We start from the raw sequence: 26,468 nt of genomic DNA, 5'->3' as shown, positions 1-26,468 counted from the left end.
CTTCCAGCTCGACGAAATGCACCCCAGCATACCTGATGAGGGCACGCCCCGGCCGGCTACCGGTGGATCTGGACATGGGACTGGAAGCCCCAGAAGCACTCCCTTCGACAGCTGAATGGGACACTCGGCGGAGGGTGCAGTATCGACAAATTCAGGAGTATGTTGAGAAGAACTTGAGTCAGAGTCGGGAACAACAGGAGCAGCGCTTTAACCAGAAGGCGTCTGCTGGTCCTTTCCAGCCTGGAGATGTAGTGCTGAAGCGAAAGAGGAGGACGCACAAGCTGGATGATCAATGGGAGCAGACCCCATATGTCATACAGCCCACAGGATGGGAAGATGGGAAGGCCTACCAGATCAGTCATGACCAAGAGGGCACTTTGGCCACGGTTTCCCGGGACCATCTAAAGAGGTGCCCACCAGCATTGAGGGCAGCAGCTGAAGCTCTGGTTCCTAGACCGGCGGAGAAGGCAAAAGAGGTAATCCACACCGTGATGGGTGACTTTCCAGCAGACTGGCCTACACAGAATGGCGCGGTGATTCTTCCAGTGATACTATTTCCACAACCCGTGGATGAGGAAGTAATGGAAGTGGTCAACCATGAGCCAGTGCCCAGGGATGAACCTGTACCCAGCTCCCCTATGCCTCCGCCTGCCCCACACGATAGCAGGGAAGAGGAACTGATTGTTCCCTCTGCCCCACTGCCTGTCCCCACTGACACCGGACCCCGGAGGTCCACTCGGCCCAACCTAGGTAGACCCCCACTTAGGTACAGGGAAACTGTTCTTTAAAGGGGAAAAATTGTGTGTGTGTTAATAAGTACCGTTTAAAAGAATGATAAGTAAATGATTAACCGAAGATTTACCTGATTGACAAACTTGATTAGAACCGGTCGTGGCCGGCAACTGGTCCCCGTTGGGACCCCCTTTTCAAATTATGCGTAGAAACTACTACGAACAGGCCCGAGAACTAGCAGGGCAACCACGAACTTGTGGCTTGTAAATAAAAAATGATGTTTGTGGCTATACCGTTACCGCCTTCGGAGAGGCAGATTGGAGGAAGGGCCCGCAGTGGAGCAGGCTGGGGCCCAGCCACCACCGGAACCGGTGGCGATCCTCTGGGGGTTTCAGGGGTTCCCCATGGACGCGGGTCCCCTGAAAAGGACAGAACCCGCTCGGGCAACTTGTGCTGAACTGGGGTCAAGGGGTGCTGCCTGTTTGCTTAGGGGCAGCATCAGGGCCAGGTTGCTTGGGTGGGAGAGAGCGGAAGTCGTAACCGTTAAGTAACGTTAAAGTAAGAGTACCTCCCAATGTGGGAAGATGGTATTTTACTTGTAATCACTGTTTTACCGTTTATCTTTTCAGTTGTGAAAATAAAACCGGTGATGGACGGGCAGCCCGCGGACGGTCTGCATTTTACTAAGGGGGAATGTGGCACCCTGGACAAGCCAGGGGCCACAGAGCAAAACACCCACACACCCCACACTCCCGGTCAGGCACACCAAAGTCAGACACAAAACCCTTGTTGCCTTCCTCCTGGGGCTGATGTTCACACCAGGGGGAGGGCCAGGCGGTTGGCCCCACCCACCAAGGAGTTCACAGTCCTGGAGGCGGGAAAAGAGTTGAGTTGAGTGAGGGAAGTGAAAGTGAGAGGAAGGAAAGTGGTAGTAGAGCAGACTGAAGTTGGTCCGGGTGTGTGGCCCGGACGGATCAGCAAGGTTGGCAGACGGTGGTGACCGTCTTCAGGAGTGGCCTATCGGAGTTTACCGTAAGGACCATGGACGGGCGGTGGCCCGGCGGTACCGAACCAGTACACAAAGAGAAGTCAGCACCATCTGGCAGGGGCTTACGGACCCCGGCAAGGCTAGGAGTCGCCGTGAATTTGCCAAATCCGTCAGCGAAGGGAACCTCCTGCGTTTCCCAGCAGCCAAGTCCCGACAGAAGGCAACAGTCCAACCGTGAGAGGGAAACACAGCCACCGCCAAGGCTACCGTTCCCAGGGCCAGAGCCTGCGGGCAAAAGGGGCTCCTCCAGCCCATATCCAAGCTGGGGAACGGGTTACCGGTGGGAACCCATTGAAACTGTTTACCGTACATAGGTGCAGGGAAAGGCAGTCACCATCAACCTGCCAGGAGAAACAACACTGCAGCCGTCTGTGGGACCCGTCCATCCAGCCGTGTGTTTTACCGAGAACTGTGTCCTCATCATTGGCTGAGTGAGTACCACCGTGCCGTGCGGCACAGCGCTGCCCCCGCGACATTGCACCTCACCATGCCCTGTAACCCACCTGTCATCCATCCCTACCCCATCACCGGGCCCCGGGACAACCAACCCCCTACCCACGGAGGGGAGAACTAACAACAAAGCTGCTCCCTGTCACCGCTCCCGGGATCCCCGTCCAGAGCAGCGGTGGTGTCACCAATATCACCACAACCGTGGGTGGCGTCACGGACAATAACCAAATCCCCACAATCAAATCCCCACCCTTTTCACTCACGGGCGAGGAGCGCCGCTCGAGTCCCCGGGATCCGGCCCACTGCTTGAGCCACCACTGAGCAGCAGCAGCCACAGCAGCCGCGGCCGGACCCGAGCAGTGGGAGAGCGCAGTGTCCCCTCCTCCGCCCGCGACAAGTGCATTTCTGATGAAAGTCATAGAGACCAAAACGTCAATATTTGTGATTACACAGATGTCTTCTTTAATAAAATCCACTATCAACATTTAATGCCTTATTATTCACTTTATCCATTGTTTTTTAGTTTACCTGGCCATTTATAGGTATTCATTGTGTAATTAAACTGTTAGAAAGTAGGTACCGTATAAATGACACCGTTGACCAGATTGACACATAAGAAAATTCACACCATAAGGAGGATGCTGTCAAGTATATACTGTATTTTTAATTTTATAAGACACAGCAGATTATAAGACGCACCCCAAATTTAGAGATAAAAAAGGTACTGGAGGGTGGCAGTGGCGGTGGAGAGGGGTCACAGGAGGCAGTGGCGGTGATGGTGTAGGTCAATGCTGCAGGCACTGCGGTGGGGGCTGTGCTGTCTGCAGAAGCTGTGCCGGCTGTGTGGAGCAAGGCGGTGTGGCGGGTGTCACAGATGCTCTGTCAGCGGTGCATACTTCAAAGAAATGGTGCCCAGAGTAGGTGTGTACGCAGATTGTACTCGGCTCAATGACAAGCCGAGATGTCATCTGCGCACACGCCACCTCCGGACACCATTTTCTTTAAGTCTGCTGTTGGGAAATCAATGGGCTGGAGGCAGCGCGTGCGCAGATGAGATCTTGAGCCAAGAGCTCCATCTGCGCATGTGCTGACTCCTGGCACCATTATTTGAAGCCTGCACTACCAACAGAGCATCTCACCCACCGTGCTGCCCTGATCCACACAGCCCCCACCACAGCCAGCTCAGCCACAAATGCAGCCAGCACAGCCCCAAACGCAGCCGGCACAGCCCCCAACGCAGCCAGCACAGCGACCATCGCGGCCAGCACAGCGCCCATTTTCCAACTCCTTGTAAGCTACATGCGCATTATAAGATGCACCCCTCATTTTCCTCCCAAATTTTTGGGAGGAAAAGTGCATCTTATAATCTGAAAAATACGGTAATTAAGTTTCATACAGCAACCACAACCACATCAAAACATACATGCTCTAATATAGTGCTCCCCAACCTTTCTGACCTTGAGAGCCATATTCAGCTCTGAGAGAGGGTCACGAGTCACATGCAGCTCTCGACCCCCGCACAGTAGTGACACCTAGATCCCCCATTAAAGAAATAATAACAGCCAAAGATTTTCCCTAGAAGTCACACTAAGACAATATACCAAAATCCAGGTGTTGCTACTATTATACCCATATTCGGATCTGCTCTTCTGTGAGGGCTAAAAGTCCCCATCTGGAGACCTGTTCTTTATAGCTGTTTGCTAGACTAATGAACCAAGCTGGCAGACAACCACAAACCAAACATCACGGACCCTTGAGCCACATGTGGCTTTCGAGCCACAGGTTGGGACCTCTGCTCTAATGCATACATTAACTAGCAAAAAAAATTAATTGGGGTTGAGACAAGGCTATTTTATAATTGTTATTGCCCATTCATAGTTTTACCCAAAAGTTAATTATTATTGTTTTATACATTTTTTGTATTTTTATTGCCTATTATTGTGTAATCTACTCTAAAATACTGATGTTGTTCTAATGTTGTATGAATAATTTCTAAAGGTAGTATAAACAGGAATTAAAGGAACAAAGGCATCCTTCTCTGAAGCACTGCCAAACACAGAAGGAATTTACATACCTTACTTCCATATAGCCAACTAAGCCTAATTTAAAAACAGTCACATAGACATGTACATCCTATTTATGGTGACCAACAATTAATCCAGGGCCAATGGTGTATACTTATTTAGGAACATTTTCCTCTTGCAAACAATTGATGCACAACATTCTGCTAAAGGAAAAACTAGCTTTGTACAATGTTAGCCAATAGAGAGAAAATACATAAAATGAGGACTCTTTTTTTTTTATGGCTACATAATCCTGTTAGCTGCTTCTTAAGGTACCGTCACACTAGCAACGCTTCAGCGATCCCACCAGCAACCTGACCTGGCAGGGATCGCTGGAGCGTCACTACACGGGTTGCTGGTGAGCTGTCACACAGGCAGATTTCACCAGCAACCAGTGACCAGCCCCCAGCCAGCAGGGATGCGTGGAAGCGATGCTGCGCTTGGTAACTAAGGTAAATATCGGGTAACCAACCCGATATTTACCTTGGTTACCAGCGCACACTGCTTAGTGCTGGCTCCCTGCACTCCTAGCCAGAGTACACATCGGGTTAATTACCCGATGTGTAGTCTGGCTATGTGTGCAGGGAGCCGGCACTGACAGCGTGAGAGCGGCGGACACTGGTAACGAAGGTAAATATCGGGTAACCAAGGAAAGGGCTTCTTGGTTACCCGATATTTACATTGGTTACCAGCGTCCGCAGAAGCCGGCTCCCTGCTCACTGCACATTCAGTTGTTGCTGTCTCGCTGTCACACACAGTGATGTGTGCTTCACAGCGGGAGAGCAACAACTTAAAAATGGTCCAGGACATTCAGCAACAACCAGCAACCTCACAGCAGGGGCCAGGTTGTTGCTGGATGTCACATACAGCAACATCGCTAGCAACATCGCTGTTACGTCACAAAAGTCATGCCTCAGCAGCGATGTTGCTAGCGATGTTGCTTAGTGAGACGTGGCCTTTAGCAATAGTACTGATGGTAGTAAAAAGGAATTTCAAGTCTGTTGCCATGTCTTCCAATTAGCATACAATTATTCAATCCCTCGTCAGTGGACAATATACAGATTTACCATGGTGTTTTCAGGTTATATGAAGAAACTTATTGATCAGCTTAAAAGCGTACGGTGACCTTAAAATATGTATCATCGGTGCCACATCTTTTCAGGTGGTGCCAATCATTGATTCTTCATACCGGTTGGAAAAAAAATATTCTCAAGAGTTGAGTGGATCTGTCACCAATTATATTAGATCTCTTCCAAATTTATCATTTTTTCAGCTTTTTAAAAGTAAAACATTTGTAATGTCTCCTTGATTTACAGCAACACATACCATTGCCATAAATTATCCTACGTAACCACATAGGACATTTTCATACCATTTTTTAAGCTTGGATTGTATTAATGGAAGACCATATCTCTCCCATCTCAAAATTACTCTGCTGTCAGTTTTAAACATTCTACTGTGATGAGACAAAGTATACAAGATGCTTTTAATTCACTTTTTGGTTTCGGTACATGTTTAAACAAGCATTTTATTGATTTACAATATCTAAAAGGTATGTATAATGAATTGTAACATGCAATGGAGTGAATCTTTCTAAGAGGTTAGTCAATACAATGCTGGGAAAGGCACCCCTGCGTAGATAGTTGAGTATAGTACAAATCAGTAATGTCATTAATTATTAATCAATATTTTCCCTGCCAGGTATAGTGCTGTGTCTAAGGAGAAGTACATGATGCAAAATCGTTACACATTTACTTAGCTAAATGCCCTGCCATAACCAGATCTAAAGTGCATTTACCGTTATGGCTGAAAGTGTTCACACCCTAGAAACCGATCCAGAAAAATATTGAAATTACACATTTTGTTATGCAAATGTTTATTTCCTTTGTGTACATTGAAAAAAACTGGGTAACCCACCAATGGAAAAATAACACCTAAAATATACCTTTTATTATGATAATTTAAAATTGTAAGGAGACCAAACAAACATATATAGCGCACATGCGCCTAAAAATTGTCACCAGCTGTGATATCCTATATCATTATCATTAGGAATATTCTTTCACAGACGACAATAGGTAATCGGCAGTAGAGTGACCCTCATCAAATATTGTGTGATAGGGAATAAAAGGAAACGATCTCACCCGTCTTCAGTTCATTAAGGGTGAATGTTCCTCAGCCGAAACAACTGCAGGCAAGCGGAGTTGCCACAATTCACTGAGATCCTATGGTTTCAACAGGTGTTCCACGGATCCACTCAGAAACAACTCCGATAGCATATCAAGGAAACTTTTTCTCTCTCTCAACGCGTTTCATTTGATCATCAGGAGATTTAGAGAAGGAATATGGTGTCTTTCAATGAAACCGGCATATCCGCCGCAGGGTTCAGACACAAATCCGATGCCACATTATATGTCCTTCATAGGACCGGCACATCAGCCACTATATGAGTCCAAAAAACATAGCATGAGTCTCTAAAATAAAACAACCGGCCTCATATATATCAAACAGCCTCATTTCGTGAAAACCAGATACAAATTGTGTACTCACCAAGGTCCCGACACATGACATTTAATGGTACTGCGCCATCATGCCGAGCACCGGCATTATGTTTAAATAACAGAGCATTGCCGCTCTGAATCAGGCGTGTGACGTCACGTCCACCTCGCGGGTGCCCGCCCACTTCCTGCGGGTCACTCCGTGTTGAGACGCACGCAAACCAGGACGGAGTCCTGGAACGCAGGACACTCTGCGCATGCGCAGGAAACGGCCGCTGCATCTTACGGTGCAGCAGGCGTGACAGCCTGCGGTCACCATCAAAGGGAATGTTGACATAGCAAGCATTCCAGATAATCCTGCTCTGGGACATAGCTGTCCCAAGAGCAGTCAATCCAGGTTAGACATAGCTGAGCAATTATGGTAAAAAGGACAGTTTCAAACACAATTCATAAGTTATGGTACAGAGGAAAAGGAGGGGAAAAAAGGGGGAGGAAGGGGGGGGAACGGAGGGAAAATTTTGTAAAAATAGAGGGAGGATCTGGCCAGGGACAAGAAGAAGACAACTGGACCCAAATGGATGGAAAAGAAAGGACCCATCACCATATACACTGGCCCTGTCTTATAGTCTGTCAACACCTTATCAACATAGATACCCACATTCTGGGTGATACTTCCAATTCCAGAAACGATTGGTCTCCCACGTTGGGGATCAAGCCCCTTGTGAATTTTTGGGAGACAATAAAAAGTTGGAATAATTGGAGAGGTTGGTAGCAGAAACTCAAATTCAGACTTATCTATGAGATTACTTTCCAGTGCCCTATCAAGAATCTCTCGTAATTGATGTATATAACTACGGGTGGGGTTGCCATTTAGTTTTTCATAGTTGTCTGTATCCTTTAGGATGTCTAAGCATAAGGTCTTGTACTTACATGCATCCATTAGCACGACGTTTCCCCCTTTGTCGGATTCCTTGATGACAATGTCGTCATCTCTTTCCAGTTCAATCAGGGAGTCCATTTCAGGTTTAGTAAGATTAAACTTCTTACTATGCTTACTCACAAGGGATTCAAGGTCCCTAGTTACTAGGTTACAAAAAATGTCAATAGAATTAACATCATTGGTGATAGGTGGCATCTTTTTGCTTTTTAGTTTAAGGTCAGTAAACGGACCTTTTCCTTCAGAAATTGGGTCCAAATCTGCCAGATTAAATAAAAATCTCACATCCTCAAGCATGTCCTCAGGTATCCCCATTTCTCTAGAAGTTTTTTTATTTTCAAGTGAAAAATGTTTTTTCCATTTTAACTTTCTAATAAATAGGTTCAAATCTTTGACCGCCTCAAACAAATTAAAGTCTGTAGTAGGTACGAACGAAAGTCCTTTGCTAAGGACCGCCATTGCTGGGGCGGACAAAGCTTTATTAGATAAATTAATTATCTGATTTGATCTGTTTGAAGGGTCAGGTTCGGAGGGGTCTTTTTGCTCCGCAAGTAGTGGCCCTGATCTAAAAAATGTCCTGAGTTGTAGCCACCTCTATTCTGGTATCTCCCTCTACCTCTATTTTTGTTTTTACGGTTACGGCTACCACCCTCTGTATCTGAGGCTTCAGTATCTGTAGAAGTCCCTTCTGTATCACTCAATTTATTAAACCTATTTATTGGGAAAAAGTATGCTTTGTTATCACGGAAGTCTTGTTTATCTCTCACATAAAATTTATGCTTTTTTTCTTTTAGATGGTATTGATGCTTCTCAATAGTGTTTTGTAAAGCCGTCTCTTTAGCCACAAATTCACTCTCATTTACAAATTTTCTAGTAATCTCCGTTTGTTCTTTTAATTGGGTATCTAGAATAGCTAAGTTTTTTTTTTCCTCATCCAGTAACAATAACATCAATTTTAGAGAGCATTCAGTTACTTCCTTTTGCCACTTAGTAGTCAGTTCTGAATTTTTATAACGAAAATTGGGGGTTAGAGATATTCTGAGGTTGCGAGGTACGATTTTTTCTTTTAGATAACTTTCAAGAGATTGAATCTCCCACCATGAAGTAATTCTATTTTTATACACCTTAGTCAGCTCCCTGAAGGCACCATTTAAAGATGGCGTATATTTCTTCTGTGTAAATGTTCCCTCCGAGAAAACCTCCCTAGCCTCTGAGGCCCATACACTTGTGTCTAGTCCTGTGGCCAGGAAGCCAGCCATATCTATATAAAGGTAGAGTATAGCAACTGGATAGGGATATACCGTATGGATAAGTTTATACTAGCTGGGTAACCCACCAATGGAAAAATAACGCCTAAAATATACCTTTTATTATGATAATTTAAAATTGTAAGGAGACCAAACAAACATATATAGCGCACATGCGCCTAAAAATTGTCACCAGCTGTGATATCCTATATCATTATCATTAGGAATATTCTTTCACAGACGACAATAGGTAATCGGCAGTAGAGTGACCCTCATCAAATATTGTGTGATAGGGAATAAAAGGAAACGATCTCACCCGTCTTCAGTTCATTAAGGGTGAATGTTCCTCAGCCGAAACAACTGCAGGCAAGCGGAGTTGCCACAATTCACTGAGATCCTATGGTTTCAACAGGTGTTCCACGGATCCACTCAGAAACAACTCCGATAGCATATCAAGGAAACTTTTTCTCTCTCTCAACGCGTTTCATTTGATCATCAGGAGATTTAGAGAAGGAATATGGTGTCTTTCAATGAAACCGGCATATCCGCCGCAGGGTTCAGACACAAATCCGATGCCACATTATATGTCCTTCATAGGACCGGCACATCAGCCACTATATGAGTCCAAAAAACATAGCATGAGTCTCCAAAATAAAACAACCGGTCTCATATATATCAAACAGCCTCATTTCATGAAAACCAGATACAAATTGTGTACTCACCAAGGTCCCGACACATGACATTTAATGGTACTGCGCCATCATGCCGAGCACCGGCATTATGTTTAAATAACAGAGCATTGCCGCTCTGAATCAGGCGTGTGACGTCACGTCCGCCTCGCGGGTGCCCGCCCACTTCCTGCGGGTCACTCCGTGTTGAGACGCACGCAAACCAGGACGGAGTCCTGGAACGCAGGACACTCTGCGCATGCGCAGGAAACGGCCGCTGCATCTTACGGTGCAGCAGGCGCGACAGCCTGCGGTCACCATCAAAGGGAATGTTGACATAGCAAGCATTCCAGATAATCCTGCTCTGGGACATAGCTGTCCCAAGAGCAGTCAATCCAGGTTAGACATAGCTGAGCAATTATGGTAAAAAGGACAGTTTCAAACACAATTCATAAGTTATGGTACAGAGGAAAAGGGCATATTACTGAAAAACATAATGGTGACCCCAACTCCGTCTTTTTTCAAGGGATTGACCTGGTACCACAACCTACAAGAGGGGGAGACTGGGACAATCTGATCCTAAAACAGGAGACGAGATGGATTTTCTGGCTCAGGACAGTGAGACCCCTGGGCCTAAATGAGATGCTATCTTTTGCACCCTTTGTGTAATTTAGCAATAGGGTGAGTATCTGGTAGGGCTATACGACGGCCGAGTGGGGGCACCATCCACCGTTTCTCTAGGGTGCCGACCCGCACATGATAGGCAGTTGCAAGACTATAAGACAGGGCCAGTGTATATGGTGATGGGTCCTTTCTTTTCCACCCATTTGGGTCCAGTTGTCTTCTTCTTGTCCCTGGCCAGATCCTCCCTCTATTTTTACAAAATTTTCCCTCCGTCCCCCCCCCTCCCCCCCCCTCCCTCCCCCTTTTTTCCCCTCCTTTTCCTCTGTACCATAACTTATGAATTGTGTTTGAAACTGTCCTTTTTACCATAATTGCTCAGCTATGTCTAACCTGGATTGACTGCTCTTGGGACAGCTATGTCCCAGAGCAGGATTATCTGGAATGCTTGCTATGTCAACACTCCCTTTGATGGTGACCGCAGGCTGTCGCGCCTGCTGCACCGTAAGATGCAGCGGCCGTTTCCTGCGCATGCGCAGAGTGTCCTGCGTTCCAGGACTCCGTCCTGGTTTGCGTGCGTCTCAACACGGAGTGACCCGCAGGAAGTGGGCGGGCACCCGCGAGGCGGACGTGACGTCACACGCCTGATTCAGAGCGGCAATGCTCTGTTATTTAAACATAATGCTGGTGCTCGGCATGATGGCGCAGTACCATTAAATGTCATGTGTCGGGACCTTGGTGAGTACACAATTTGTATCTGGTTTTCACGAAATGAGGCTGTTTGATATATGAGGCCGGTTGTTTTATTTTGGAGACTCATGCTATGTTTTTTGGACTCATATAGTGGCTGATGTGCCGGTCCTATGAAGGACATATAATGTGGCATCGGATTTGTGTCTGAACCCTGCGGCGGATATGCCGGTTTCATTGAAAGACACCATATTCCTTCTCTAAATCTCCTGATGATCAAATGAAACGCGTTGAGAGAGAGAAAAAGTTTCCTTGATATGCTATCGGAGTTGTTTCTGAGTGGATCCGTGGAACACCTGTTGAAACCATAGGATCTCAGTGAATTGTGGCAACTCCGCTTGCCTGCAGTTGTTTCGGCTGAGGAACATTCACCCTTAATGAACTGAAGACGGGTGAGATCGTTTCCTTTTATTCCCTATCACAATATTTGATGAGGGTCACTCTACTGCCGATTACCTATTGTCGTCTGTGAAAGAATATTCCTAATGATAATGATATAGGATATCACAGCTGGTGACAATTTTTAGGCGCATGTGCGCTATATATGTTTGTTTGGTCTCCTTACAATTTTAAATTATCATAATAAAAGGTATATTTTAGGCGTTATTTTTCCATTGGTGGGTTACCCAGCTAGTATAAACTTATCCATACGGTATATCCCTATCCAGTTGCTATACTCTACATTGAAAAAAAAACAAAAAAACAACTGAGAAAAAAAAAGCAAATTGGACATAATTTAACACAAAACCCCCAAAATGGTCCAGACTAAATTGTTGAACCACCAACTTAATATTTGGTTGCACACCCTTTGAAATAAATAACTGCAATCAGTCGCTTCCTATCACCATCAAAAAGCTTCTTACACTTCTCAACTGTAATTTTGGACTACTTTTCTTTTGCAAACTGCTCCAAGTCTCTCATATTTAAATGGTGCCTTCTCCTAACAGCAATTTTAAGATCACTCCACATGGGGTTCAATAGGATTTTGATTCGGACTCATTGCTGCCACTTCAGAACTATCCAGCATTTTGTTTCCTTCCATTTCTTGGTGTTTCTTGAAGTATGTTTGAGGTTATTGTCCTGCTGGAAAACCTATGACGTAAGATGCCATCACACCTGTCTGACACCGGATGCTACATTGAGACCCAAAATCCTTTCGTAGTCTTCAGATTTTATGATGTCTTGCACACAGTCAAGGAACCCAGAGGCAGTAAAACAACCCCAAAACATCTTTGAACCTTCAGCATATTTGACTGTAGGTACTGTGTTCTTTCTTTGTAGGCTTCATTTAATTTCCGGTAACAATTAGAATGATGTGTTTTACCAAACAGCTCTATCTTGGTCTCATCTGTCGATAAGATGCTTTCCCAGAAGGATTTTTGCTTACTCACGTTCATTTTGGCAAACTGCAGCCTAGCTTTCTTACGTCTTTGTGTCAGCAGTGGGGTCCTCCTGGGTCTCCTGCCATAGCATTTCATTTGATTCAACTATTCAAAATGTTGAAAAATTAACAATTTATTACTTAAACCCCATAAGGACGAAGCCAGTTTTATACTTAATGCCCAGGCTATTTTTTGCAATTCTGACCAGTGTACTTTTATGAGGTTATAATAACTCTGGAACGCTTCAATGGATCCTGGTGACTCTGAGAATGTTTTTTCGTGACATATTATACTTCATGATAGTTATAAATTTAGGATGAAATGTTTTGCTTTTATTTGCGAAAAAATTGGAAATTTGATGAAAATTTTGCAATTTTCAACTTTTAATTTTTATGCCCTTAAACCAGAGAGTTATGTCACACAAAATAGTCAATAAATAACATTTCCCACTTGTCTACTTTACATCAGCGCAATTTCTGAAACAATTTTTTTTTGGTTAGGAAGTTAGAAGGGTTCAAAGTTCATCGGCAATTTCCCATTTTTTTCAACAAAATTTACAAAACCATTTTTTTAGGAACCACATCACATTTGAATTGACTTTGAGAGGCCTGGGTGAAAGAAAATACCCAAAAGTGACACCATTCTAAAAACTGCACCCCTCAAGGTACTCAAAACCACATGCAAGAAGTCTATTAACCCTTAATTTGTCTCACCAGAACTAAAGCAATGTGGAATGAAAAAAAAATAAATATATATATATATGTATGCATATATGTGTATATATATATATATATATATATATATATATGTGTGTAATATATATATATATATTTTACCTTAAAATGTTGCTCTTGCGCCATTTAATTAACTTTTTGAAGAAGTAACACAACAAAATGGAACTCTAAGTGTGTTACCCAATTTGTTCTGAGCGCTAATACCCCAGATGTGGTCAGAAACCTCTGTTTGGAAAAATGGGAGGGCTCGGAACAGAAGAAGCGATATTTGAATTTTGGAAAGCAAATTAGGCTAAAAAAGATTGTGGGCACCATGTTGAATTTATAGGGCCCCTAAAAGACCTAAACAGCAAACACCTCCCACTAGGTACTCCTTTTTGGAAACTAGTCCCCTCAAAGAATTTTTTTAGATGTTTGGTGAGAACTTTGAACCCCTGGGGGCTTCACAGAATTTTATTTGAGCTTTATTTGAGCTTTGAAAATAAAAAAAATACATTTTTACCACTAAATTGTTACTTCAACCAAATAGCCTTTTTTATTTACAAGGGTACCAGGAAAAATTGCACCAAAAAAATGTATTGTGCAATTTCTCCTGAGTATGCTAGTACCTCATATGTGCTGGAAATAAAATGTTTGGGTGCACGGCAGGGCTCGGAAGGGAAGGAGTGCCATTTGACTGCAAAATTGGCTGGAATCATTAGCAGGCGCCTGTCATGCTCCGTCCTGTGCCGTCCCCGACCATGTACCCCGCTGACCATGGGGACCAGGAGCGTCTTCGCAGTGTCACCAGGGCTGGAACAGCTTCTGTCCGTTCTGTACTTACCATTTCCAGCAAGCTGACACAGCCCACATGCACGCACTGCTTTCCTGTATCCACAGTGGCACTGCAGAGCTCTGCATGCACTAGGAATCATGTGATCTCTGACTCCTCCCCTCCCTCTGACATCATCGCAGGTCCTGTTAGTACAGAGCTGTTTTGAGTGCAATTCCCTCTTAGCCTATTGCTGAGCAGCTCTGTGTATATAAAGCACCCTCCCCTTATGGGAAGTGCTTGGGCAACAGTTCCTATCCTTAGGTATGTTGTCAGTGTAGAGGTCGCGCTGCGTACCTCTTCCGGTGCCTCTTACTAATATGTCATTTTCTATCCTTAGGTTTTCTCTTGTTTGCTGAGCCTCTGGAGCAGCTGCTTCTGTGTTGCCAAAGGGACCTGCAAGCTGTGCCTCCTTGCTCGTCTCCAGCTCCACTCTTGGTTCCACGTCCACAGAGCCTTGTTGTAACAGCAGTGCCACATCCAGAGGAGTCACTTCCACTTCCTTCACGTTTACCGTGTCTTCGCATGTTGTGCAGTGCCACTGTTGGGGTACACTAACCTGAGACTTTGCTCTTTTCTTGTGACGCAGTGAGTTGTAACCATTGTCTGGGAGATAGTGCATTTAGGCCCCCTGGGGTGGGGCCAGACAGACCCTATATAGGGGTTTGCTCTTGGTTGCTCCTCCAGGGGAGTCCGATGCATGGTCTGGTGGAGCCTCTCGGTCACCTTCGCACTCCTTTCCTATTTAAGGATTGTCAATAAACCCAGTCTATTGCTCACCATCTAAGCTCTCCCGTGTCCTGCTTGTGGTCAGCTACCGCAGCTCCGCTGCGGTCTAGTGGGTTCACACATCAACGCTCTCCATGCTGCGGTGAGCGTTATAGATCCCACCACAAGTGACCCCATTTTGGAAACTAGACCCCTGAAGGATTTTATCCAGTGGTATAGTAAGCATTTTAAACCCACAGGTACTTCACAAATTTTGATAACCTTAGGTCGTCATATTGAAAATTTTCATTTTATTCACAGAAATCTTGCTTTAGCACCAAATTTCTCCCTTTTTCAAGAGGAAACACCAAAAAGTGGACCCCAGTTTGTTATCCAATTTCTTATGAGCACTGAGATAACCTACATGTGGACAAAAACCTCTGTTTGGACAAACAGGAGGCCTTGAAAGTGAAGAAGCACCATTTGAATTTTGGAAAAGCTGAAATAGATTACGGGCACCAAGTTGTATTTGCAGGACCCCTAAGGAACCTTTACAGCAGAAACCCCCACAAGTCACCCCAATTTGGAAACTAGACCCCTCACGGGTTTTATTCAGGAGTATAGTGAGCATTTTGAACCCCCAGGTGCATCACAAAAATGTTGCTCTAGCAGTAAATTTTTCATTTTTAGGCTATGTGCCCACGATCCGGTCACACTGAGTCTGCGGAGATGTGAGTGATGTCCACAGCCACAAGCCAGGGTCGGGCCGCTGCTGACTTTAGCTCTATTCTCTCCACAGAGAACACACGTCTCCGCAGAATAAAGTAACATGCTGCAGCGCCAGATGTCAGTTTATGCTGTGGAGAAAATAAGCACAGTAAGCAGTAGATTTCTAAAAATCCTTCCACAGCACTTCTACTGTACAACACATTATGGACGCAGCGAAAACACAGCATCCAAAGCTATTGAAACTAGAGATGAGCGAACCGGTCCCGGTTTGGCTCGAGGCCGGTTCGCCGAACGGGGGTCCCGTTCGAGTTCTGTTCGTCGAACGTTCGACGAACCAAACTCGAACGTATAGGCTATAATGGGAGGCAATCACAAACACATAAAAATGCATTATAAATGTACACAAACAGTTAATAAACATTGCCATAACACTTACCGGTCCTCGCGATCCCTTCTGCACTCTGTCTCCTGCCGCTATTAAATCCGATGATCGCTGAATCCTCCCGGTGACGGCACTGCCAGCAGAGATGCAGGACCTATCGTGACGTCAAAATAGCCATGTGACCAGTCACGTGGCTATTATCTCATTGGCTACAGACTGGTCACATGACTATGACGCGTCATGTAGGACCTGCGAGAGCATCTCTCCGGTACACGGTGCACATATGTGTATCGCTGTGTACCGGCGACATGCTCTAGCACACGGTCGACTCCCCGTTCCGTTAGGGACCGGCTGACACAGCCGGTCATTAACGGAGATCACCGTTGCCATAGCAACGCAGTTAGCGCGGCTAACCGCGGCTCCGAGAGCACCGTTGCTATGGTAACGCGTCTGTCAGCGTTACCGCTGTTACCGCTGACAGCCAGCACTGATCACTCACGGAGTGAAGGCTGCACGCTGCTTCCCGATTGTAGTGAGGATTGTAGTGAGGATGAGGTTCCCCAGCCCATGATGGGCTGGTGCACCTCATCCTCACTACAATCGTCCCTACTACTACACTAGAAAGAAAGAAGACAGAAGAGCAGGATCGTGGAGGGCTGACAGGGGGTAATAAAGATGGAGTCTCTAATGTGTCTGTGTATTTATTTCTATTAAAGTATTTTTTCTCTGTGTGGTGTTTTTTTTAACCCTTTATTGGAGATTCTTAATGGCCGGGTCAAACGTGCCTGACATTAAGAATCTCTGGCTTAATACTGGCTAGTAAAACAAAGCCAGTATTAACTCATGATTACCCAACAAGCCACCCGGCTCCAGGGCTGTTGGAAGAGTTGGATACAGCGCCAGATGATGGCGCTTCTATGAGAGCGCCATTTTCTGGGACGGCTGCGGACTGAAATCCGCAGCAGAGGCGCCCACAAACCTCGGGCTAACCTGTGCTGCGGATTCCAATCCCCAGCTGCCTAGTTGTACCCGGCTGGACACAAAAATGGGGCGAAGCCCACGTCATTTGTTTTTTAATTATTTCATGAAATAAGTGAAATAATTAAAAAAAAACGGGCTTCCCTATATTTTTGGTTCCCAGCCGGGTACAAATAGGCAACTGGGGGTTGGAGGCAGCCCGTGGCTGCCTGCTGTACCTGGCTAGCATACAAAAATATGGCGAAGCCCACGTCATTTTTTTGGTGGGCAAAAAAATTCTGCATACAGTCCTGGATGGAGTATGCTTGTAGTTCTGCAGCTGCTGTCTGCTCTTCTCCATACAGACAGACAGCAGCTGCAGAACTACAAGGCTCAGCATACCCCATCCAGGACTGTATGCAGAAGTTTTTTGCCCCCTGAAAAAATTATGTGGGCTTTGCCATATTTTTGTATGCTAGCCAGGTACAGCAGGCAGGTACGGCTGCCCCCAACCCCCAGTTGCCTATTTGTACCCGGCTGGGAACCAAAAATAAAGGGAAGCCCTTTTTTTATTATTTCATGAATTTCATGAAATAATTAGAAAACAAATGACGTAGGCTTCGCCCCATTTTTGTGTCCAGCCAGGTACAACTAGGCAGCTGGGGATTGGAATCCGCAGCTCAGGTTGGCCTGAGCTTTCTGGGCCCCACTGCTGCGAATTGCAGTCTGCAGCCGCCTCAGAAAATGGCATTTTCATAGAAGCGCCATCTTCTGGCGCTGTATCCAACTCTTCCACCACCTGCCTGCTATACCTGGCTAGCATACAAAAATATGGCGAAGCTCACGTCCTTTTTTTGTAGTTTTTTGGCAAAAAAAATAAAAAATGCTTCCCTGGATTTTCCATTGCCAGTGAAGGTAACACCAAGCAGTGGGGGTTAGCAGCCAGTAGCTACTTGGATTACCCTTAGCTAGCAATACAAAAAATGCAGCGGGAGCCCATATATATTTTTTTTAATTATTTATTTAAATAACTAAAAATAAAATGGGCTTCCCTGTATTTTGATTGCTGGACATCACAGTGCTGTAAAAATAAATCTTTAAAAAAATGACGTAGCGCTCCGCGGTATTTTTGATTCTCAGCGCAGATAAAGCAGACAGCTATGGGTTGCCACCCCCATCTGCCTGCCGTTACCTTGGTTGGCAATCAAAATACAGGGAAGCCCATTAATTTTTTCTATTTAAAAAATAGTTAAAAAAATGACGTTGGGTCCCCCCATTTTTGATAGCCAGCTAGGGTAAAGCAGACGGCTGTAGCCTGAAAACCACAGCTGGCAGCTTTACCGTGGTTGGGGATCCAATGTGGAGGTCCCCTCAGGCTCTTTTTTATAATTATTTTATAAATATTAATAATTACACAATAAAAGTAGGGTCCCCCCCAAATTGGATCACCAGCCAAGGTAAAGCGGACAGCTGTGGTCTGGTATTCTCAGGGTGGGAAGGTCCATAGTTATTGGGCCTTCACAGCCTAAAAATAGCAGGCCGCAGGCACCCCAGACGTGGCGCATCCACTAGATGCGCCAATCCTGGCGCTTCACCCCAGCTCATCCCGTGCCCTGGTGCAGTGGCAAACGGGGTAATAAATCGGGTTGATACTAGCTGTAAAGTGACCTGAGATCAAGCCCAGCAGTTTGTGATGTCATGGCATCTATTAGATGCTCAACATCATGAACTGTCAGTACTAACAAAAAAAAAAAATCGACAAAAGAAATTTATTTGAAAAAACAGTCCCCAAAACATTTCCTCTTTCACCAATTTATTGTAAGAAAAAAAATAAAGGGGACCCACGACGACTCTGGACCGTCTAGAATATGGGGGGGAGACACTCAGGGAACGTATCCCCCATTTTCTAGGAGTGTGGACCCTTCATGTGAGGAGTGTGGGTGCAATGAATCTACACTCACTCTCCCCGGGTCCACAGCAGCAGAGTCCATGTCGTAATGGTTGCTACCAAAGCTGCAATGCCCTGCTCATGAGGTAAGGGTATGCCTAATCAGGAGAACTACTGTAGAGGAAGCTCTGCTCACTGGTATATAGGTGCTCAGAGGTAATAATAGATAAAATTAGTGAGTAACCTCGGCACTCTAAATCTCCCAGACTAAGTCAGTAAGTCACAACGGATAGTAATGCAAAATCACTCTTTATTGGTCCGTATTAAGAAAAAAAAATGTTTCATAAGCATATATGTTTTTGTCCAAAACAAGTTACAAATGACATTTCGGCCTGAGCCTTCGTCAGATTGGACTTATCTGCATGTAATCATGAAAAATGACAATAATCAGTATCACATAAGAGTGAGAGAACAATAACATAAACTCGAACAATGTAGAGGTACAATTGGGATGCAGCAAAAAAATTGCAACACAGCAAGAAATGAAACACATGATACAAATGTCATAATACAGTACAAGGACAATATAGTAATGACAAATATGGGGTCAGAGTAGACTTAGACAGCTCTGGTACGAAAGAGATGTCAATCATAAAGTAACATGTGCAGTAGGTGTAGAGCTACAGTATGCATGGCAGAGCTAATGGGTAGACCGACCATAGAAAATGAACGGAGAAAAAGTGGAGAAAAAGTGGAGAAAAAGTGGAGAAAAAAATGGAGAAAAAGTGGAGAAAAAGTGGAGAAAAAGTGGAGAAAAAATGGAGAAAAAGTGGAGAAAAAGTGGAGAAAAAGTGGAGAAAAAAATGGAGAAAAAGTGGAGAAAAAGTGGAGAAAAAATGGAGAAAAAGTGGAGAAAAAATGGAGAAAAAAATGGAGAAAAAGTGGAGAAAAAGTGGAGAAAAAGTGGAGAAAAAAATGGAGAAAAAGTGGAGAAAAAGTGGAGAAAAAGTGGAGAAAAAAATGGAGAAAAAGTGGAGAAAAAGTGGAGAAAAAATGGAGAAAAAGTGGAGAAAAAATGGAGAAAAAAATGGAGAAAAAGTGGAGAATAAAATGGAGAAAAAGTGGAGAATAAGTGGAGAAAAAGTGGAGAAAAAGTGGAGGAAAAAGTGGAGAAAAAGTGGAGAAAAAGTGGAGAAAAAGTGGAGAAAAATGGAGAAAAAGTGGAGAAAAAGTGGAGAAAAAGTGGAGAAAAAAATGGAGAAAAAGTGGAGAAAAAGTGGAGAAAAAGTGGAGAAAAAAATGGAGAAAAAGTGGAGAAAAAGTGGAGAAAAAATGGAGAAAAAGTGGAGAAAAAATGGAGAAAAAAATGGAGAAAAAGTGGAGAAAAAGTGGAGAAAAAGTGGAGAAAAAAATGGAGAAAAAGTGGAGAAAAAGTGGAGAAAAAGTGGAGAAAAAATGGAGAAAAAGTGGAGAAAAAAATGGAGAAAAAGTGGAGAAAAAGTGGAGAAAAAGTGGAGAAAAAAGTGGAGAAAAAGTGGAGAAAAAGTGGAGAAAAAATGGAGAAAAAGTGGAGAAAAAATGGAGAAAAAAATGGAGAAAAAGTGGAGAAAAAGTGGAGAAAAAGTGGAGAAAAAAATGGAGAACAAGTGGAGAAAAAGTGGAGAAAAAGTGGAGAAAAAAATGGAGAAAAAGTGGAGAAAAAGTGGAGAAAAAGTGGAGAAAAAGTGGAGAAAAAAATGGAGAAAACGTGGAGAAAAAGTGGAGAAAAAGTGGAGAAAAAGTGGAGAAAAAAATGGAGAAAAAGTGGAGAAAAAGTGGAGAAAAAGTGGAGAATATAATGGAGAAAAAGTGGAGAATAAGTGGAGAAAAAGTGGAGAATAAAATGGAGAAAAAGTGGAGAATAAAATGGAGAAAAAGTGGAGAATAAGTGGAGAAAAAGTGGAGAATAAAATGGAGAAAAAGTGGAGAATAAAATGGAGAAAAAGTGGAGAATAAGTGGAGAAAAAGTGGAGAAAAAGTGGAGGAAAAAGTGGAGAAAAAGTGGAGAAAAAGTGGAGAAAAAGTGGAGAAAAAGGGGAGAATAAGTGGAGAAAAAGTGGAGAAAAAGTGGAGAAAAAAATGGAGAAAAAGTGGAGAAAAAGTGGAGAAAAAGTGGAGAAAAAGTGGAGAAAAAGTGGAGAAAAAGTGGAGAAAAAGTGGAGAAAAAAATGGAGAAAAAGTGGAGAAAAAGTGGAGAAAAAGTGGAGAAAAAAATGGAGAAAAAGTGGAGAAAAAGTGGAAAAAAAGTGGAGAAAAAGTGGAAAAAAAATGGAGAAAAAGTGGAGAAAAAGTGGAGAAAAAGTAGAGAAAAAGTGGAGAAAAAGTGGAGAAAAAAATGGAGAAAAAGTGGAGAAAAAGTGGAGAAAAAAGTGGAGAAAAAGTGGAGCACCCTTTGGTGCCTTTCATGTGGCACTAAGGCGTGCTTAGCTTTGTATTTAGCCAAAAAAATGAAAAAAAAAATGACGTAGGGTTCCCCCTAGTTTTGTAGCCAGCTAGGGTAAAGCAGACGGCTGCAGCCTGCAGACCACAGCTGGCAACCTCACCTTAGCTGGTAATCCAAAACTGAGGGCACCCCACGCTGTTATTTTAAATTAAATAAATAATTAAAAAAAAAAAACACGTAGGGGTCCCCCAAAATTGGATCACCAGCCAAGGTAAAGCAGACAGCTGGGGCCTGATATTCTCAGACTAGGGAGGTCCATGGTTATTGGACTCTCCGCAGCCTAAAAATAGCAGGCCGCAGCCACCCCAGAAGTGGCGCATCTATTAGATGCGCCAATCCTGGTGCTTCGCCCCAGCTCATCCCGCGCCCTGGTGCGGTGGCAAACGGGGTAATATATGGGGTTAATACCAGATGTGTAATGTCACCTGGCATCAAGCCCTGGGGTTGGTGAGGTCAGGCGTCTATCAGATACCCGACATCACCAACCCAGTCAGTAATAAAAAAAATAGACGACAAACACATTTTTATTTGAAAAAACACTCCCCAAAACATTCCCTCTTTAACCAATTTATTAGAATGAAAAACAAATCCAGGTCTGGTGTAATCCAAGGGGTTGCCATGACGATCCACACTGTCCCAGTCAATGAAGAGCAGGATGTTCCCCATTGGCTGGGAGAGCAGTGCAGTGACCTGAGCTAACATCAATGGGTCAGCCCAGGTCACTGCAGGGGATGACAAGTGCTGCTGTCAGCGAGGTACATTACCTGCGCTGATCTCCAGCACACTGACAGCCCCTGTCACTGAGTTCAATGACCGGCGCCTTCACACCAAGTATCGTGAGAGGCCCGTGACGTCACCGCTAGTCAGTCTCGGGTCGGAAGCGAGAGGTGATGTGACAAGCGGCAGCCATGGAGGACAGTGACAGCGCTGAGGTCGGGATGGCGGGACTTCATCACCGCAGGTAAGCCGAGCGGGACCATGTGTGTGTGTGTGTGTGTGTGTGTGTACATGCCGCGGGCAGGAGGGGGAGGAGCGAGCTGAGCGGGGAAGTGTGGGCTTCCTGCACGTAACTAAAATAAACATCGGGTTACTAACCAAAGCGCTTTGCTTGGATACCCGATGTTTATCTTGGTTACCAGCTTGTGGCAGGCTGCCAGCGATGGCTCCTGCACACTGTAGCTGTAAAAAGCCCTGCGTTTTGCTGCTAGAACCGTTCTCGAACGTTTCTAGAACTATCGAGCTTTTGCAAAAAGCTCGAGTTCTAGTTCGATCTCGAACGGCCCCCAAAATCACTCCAGCTTAGAACTGGAGAACCTCGAACCACGAACCGCGCTCAACTCTAATTGAAACCCTAATCGCGTGCACACAGCCTAAAAATCTAGGATGGATGGATAGACAGACAGACAGACAGATGTCAAACACATGTACACCGTGTGCAGAATTTTTAGGCAAGTTGTATTTTAGAGGATTTTTTTTATTTTTGATCAACAACTATGTTCTCAATCAACCCAAAAGACTCTTAAATATCACAGCTTAATATTTTTGGAAGTTGGAGTGGTTTTTATTTTAGATTTGGCTATCTTAGGAGGATATCTGTTTTTGCAGGTAACTATTACTTTGTAGAGTTATTAGGCAACTTAATAAAAACCAAATATATTCCCATATCACTTGTTTATTTTCACCAGGTAAACCAATATACCTGCACAAAATTTAGAAATAAACATTTCTGCCATGCAAAAACAAAACCCCAAAAAATTAGTGACCGATATAGCCACCTTTCTTTATGATGACACGCAACAGCCTACCATCCATAGATTCTGTCAGTTGCTTGATCTGTTTACGATCAACATTACGTGCAGCAGCCACCACAGCCTCCCAGACACTGTTCCGAGAGGTGTACTGTTTTCCCTCCCTGTAGATCTCAGAATTTATGAGGGACCACAGGTTCTCTGTAGGGTTCAGTCAGGTGAACAAGGGGGCCATGTCATTATTTTTTCATCTCTTAGACCTTTACTGGCCAGCCACGCTGTGGAGTAGTTGGATGCATGTGATGGAGCATTGTCCTGCATGAAAATAATGTTTTTCTTGAACGATACAGACTTCTTTCTGAACCACTGCTTGAAGAAGTTGTCTTCCAGAAACTGTAAGTAGGTCTGGGAGTTTAGCCTCACTCCATCCTCAATGCGAAAAGGTCCCACAAGTTCATCTTTGATGATGCCAGCCCATACCAGTACCCCACCTCCACCTTGCTGGCGTCTGAGTGGGAGTGGAGCTCTCTGCCCTTTACAGATCCAGCCTCTGGCCCATCCATCTGGCCCATCAAGAGTCACTCTCATTTCATCAGTCTATAAAACCTTTGAAAAATCAGTCTTAAGATATTTCTTGGCTCAGTCTTGACATTTTATCTTATGTTTCTTGTTCAAAAGTGGACGATTTTCAGCCTTTCTTACCTTGGCCATGTCCCGGAGTATGGCACACCTTGTGCTTTTTGATACTCCAGTAACGTTGCAGCTCTGAAATATGGTCAAACTGGTGGCAAATGGCATTTTGGCAGGTTCACGCTTGATTTTTCTCAATTCATGGGCAATTATTTTGTGCCTTTTTTGCCCAACACGCTTCTTGTGACCCTGTTGGAAATTTGCCATGAAACGCTTCATTGTTCGTTGATCACGTTTCAAAAGTTTGGCAATTTCAAAACTGCTGCATCCCTCTGCAAAACATCTCCCAATCTTGGACTTTTCAGAGCCCGTCAAGTCTTTCATCTGACCCATTTTGCCAAAGGAAAGGAAGTTGCCGAATAATTAAGCACACCTTATTTAGGGTGTTGATGTCATTACACCACACCCCTCCTTATTACAGAGATGCACATCACCTGATTTATTTAATTGGTAGTTGGCTCTCAAGCCAATACAGCTTGAAGTAGGACAACATCTATAAAAAGTATCATGTGATCAAAATACTTATTTGCCTAATAATTCTGCATACAGTGTATAATGTCCAACCCCCCTGCATATTCTAAGCTGGCACCCTTTAGTGACTTTCATGTGGCACTAAAGGGTGCCTAGCCTTGTATTTAGCCAAAAAATAAAGAATAAAACAAACAAAACAAAAAAATGTGGGGTCCCCCCATTTTTGATTTTTTGATAGCCAGCTAGGGTAAAGCAGACAGCTGCAGCCTGTAAACCACAGCTGGCAGCTTTACCTTGGTTGGTGATCCAATTTGGAGGACACCCCAGGATCTTTTTTATAATTATTTATAAATAAATAAAAAAACCCCCAAAACATGTGGTCCCCCTCAAATTGGATCACCAGTTAATGGAAAGTCGACAGCTGTGGTCTGGTATTCTAAGGGTGGGAAGGTCAATAGTTGTTGGCCCTTCCTAGCCTAAAAATAGTGGGCCCAGTCACCCCAGAAGTGGCGCATCCATTAGATGCTCCAATCCTGGTACTTTGCTTGAGCTCATCCCACTGGCCTGGTGCGGTGGCAAACGGGTTAATATATGGGGTTGATAAAAGCTATAATGTCACCTGGCATCAAGTCCTGGGGTTAGTGATGTCACTGCCTCTATCAGATACCCTACATCCATAACACAGTCAATAATAAAAAAAAATAGACAACAAAAAAGAAATTTATTTGAAAAAACACTCCCCAACACATTCCCTCTTTCACCAATTTATAAAAAAGAAAACAAAAATACGGTCCGCTGTAATCCATTTTGGAGGTCCCACGACAACTTGTTCCAGGATATAGGGATACGCTCAGGGAACATATCCACCATTTTCTGAAAGTGCAGGCGTTCCATGTGAGGAGTGTGCGTGCAGTGATACTGCATTCACTCTCCCCAAGCCCACAGCAAGCCAGTGTGAAACTGCAGCAAGCTGTGTCCCTGTGTGCAAAGAGCCAGCTGTCAGCTGCTCTGCGAATGTGGCCAGCATTTCTGCTGAAGACAAGGAGAAGGAGGGGAGCGGGGGACCGACGCTGCAGAAGGTAATGGAGGAGACCGGATGAGACTGGGAAAGTGACAACCTGACAGGGGCTGACCTGGGAGGACCTTTGTGTGCCATCTGCAATATCAGATGGCACAGAAATCAAAGAAGAAGGACGAATGCGGCGGGACACTACTCGTGCGGCGGCGGTCATTTTGGATTGTCGGAAGCGAGATGGGGACGGGGGATGGAGACCGGGGGGGTGAGGAGACTTTGGCCACACCAGGACATTCATCTCCCATTTGACATGTTTGATCATGCTGGATGGGAGATGAATCTTTATACCGGCGCTGCCTTAACTTTCACGTCGTCGCTGTTACATGGTTTGTAACGGTGATCACGTGAACGGGGACTGGAAAAACCGACCCTGATCATGATCTCCAGGGTCCCAGTTACCCCTGGTAGCTGAAGTCCTGGAGATTTTCTGATGCTGAGGGGCGCTATACACTTTTTCCTGAGCGCCGTGAAAATGCGTTGCAAAGGAATAAGTACCCTCTTCTGCCGCTGTTAAAAGGCGTATCGGCGGTTGTTAAGTGGTTAACCCTAAAATCCTGTTGTTATATCCTCCTTTATGATTATACATTTATGAGGAACTAATTTAACCATAATAGCAAATTGACAATTTTATAAAAACACACATTGAAATATCAAATGAATACAGCTAAACTAATGAGATTAGACATGACTCATGATGGAGTATGCAAAAAGCACTGCATAAGGGACATGTTTGCAGATAAGTAGACATGAACCACTTTGGAATAACAGGAATATGGGTTATTACTGTAAGAACATGACCTACTCATCACTAACTGTATTAAAGTTAATGCAGATAATGAAGACCTAAAAATTTCAGTCACGCATTCATTACGGGACAGATAATTTATAACCTCATAAAAGGACTAATTTAATGCAGGTTTATAACACAGATGCATTACTCAAAATCATAAGTTAAGGATATGAGCTGTGTAAAGAGCGATTAATAATACTGCTTTACAGATTTAGTGTTAACTAAATGGTAGAAAACAAGATATGGATAGCTTTTTAGTATTAAAATAACTTATCTATGAACTCTTTGGGCTGCGGAGAAGATGACTAACATTGCTTTATTCTTCCCTTGGATGGGACCTGTTCATGTGTGTTCCTACATAGTTGGTCTCTCTGAGTAGGTTTACAGCTAGTTAAATAAGATCAGTTTAACCACATATGAGCTGATGTCATTGCAATATGTACTAGGAAAACAATGTAGCATTCAAAGAAAGATACAATAAATGTATAGAAAACATTAAGTAATTATTGGGAAAACAGGTATTTCAAGATAGATAAGCTTCATGAAAGATGGATTACCACATAATAACAAGCCACTCTGGTCTGTGAAATGTCATCTATAATGATCT

At 44.2% G+C, this 26,468-nt stretch overlaps 1 protein-coding gene across 1 annotated transcript in view; it reads right to left on the bottom strand.

The window, feature by feature from the left end:
- Window positions 1-14,563, bottom strand: part of LOC142302391 (uncharacterized) — a 138,894-nt gene extending 124,331 nt beyond the window's left edge. Inside the window, exons 1-2 of the mRNA XM_075343446.1 lie at window positions 14,239-14,563; window positions 7,722-7,988 (exon numbers count right to left, since the gene is read on the bottom strand). Coding sequence (XP_075199561.1) covers window positions 7,722-7,988; window positions 14,239-14,563 — 592 coding nt within the window. The remainder of the gene's footprint in view (window positions 1-7,721; window positions 7,989-14,238) is intronic.
- Window positions 14,564-26,468: the final 11,905 nt, after the last annotated feature.

Source organism: Anomaloglossus baeobatrachus, chromosome 4, assembly GCF_048569485.1.
Source record: "Anomaloglossus baeobatrachus isolate aAnoBae1 chromosome 4, aAnoBae1.hap1, whole genome shotgun sequence".
Lineage (NCBI taxonomy): Eukaryota > Metazoa > Chordata > Amphibia > Anura > Aromobatidae > Anomaloglossus > Anomaloglossus baeobatrachus.
The sequence above is the reverse complement of the archived record's forward strand: the minus strand, read 5'-3'. Positions and strand labels throughout refer to the sequence as shown.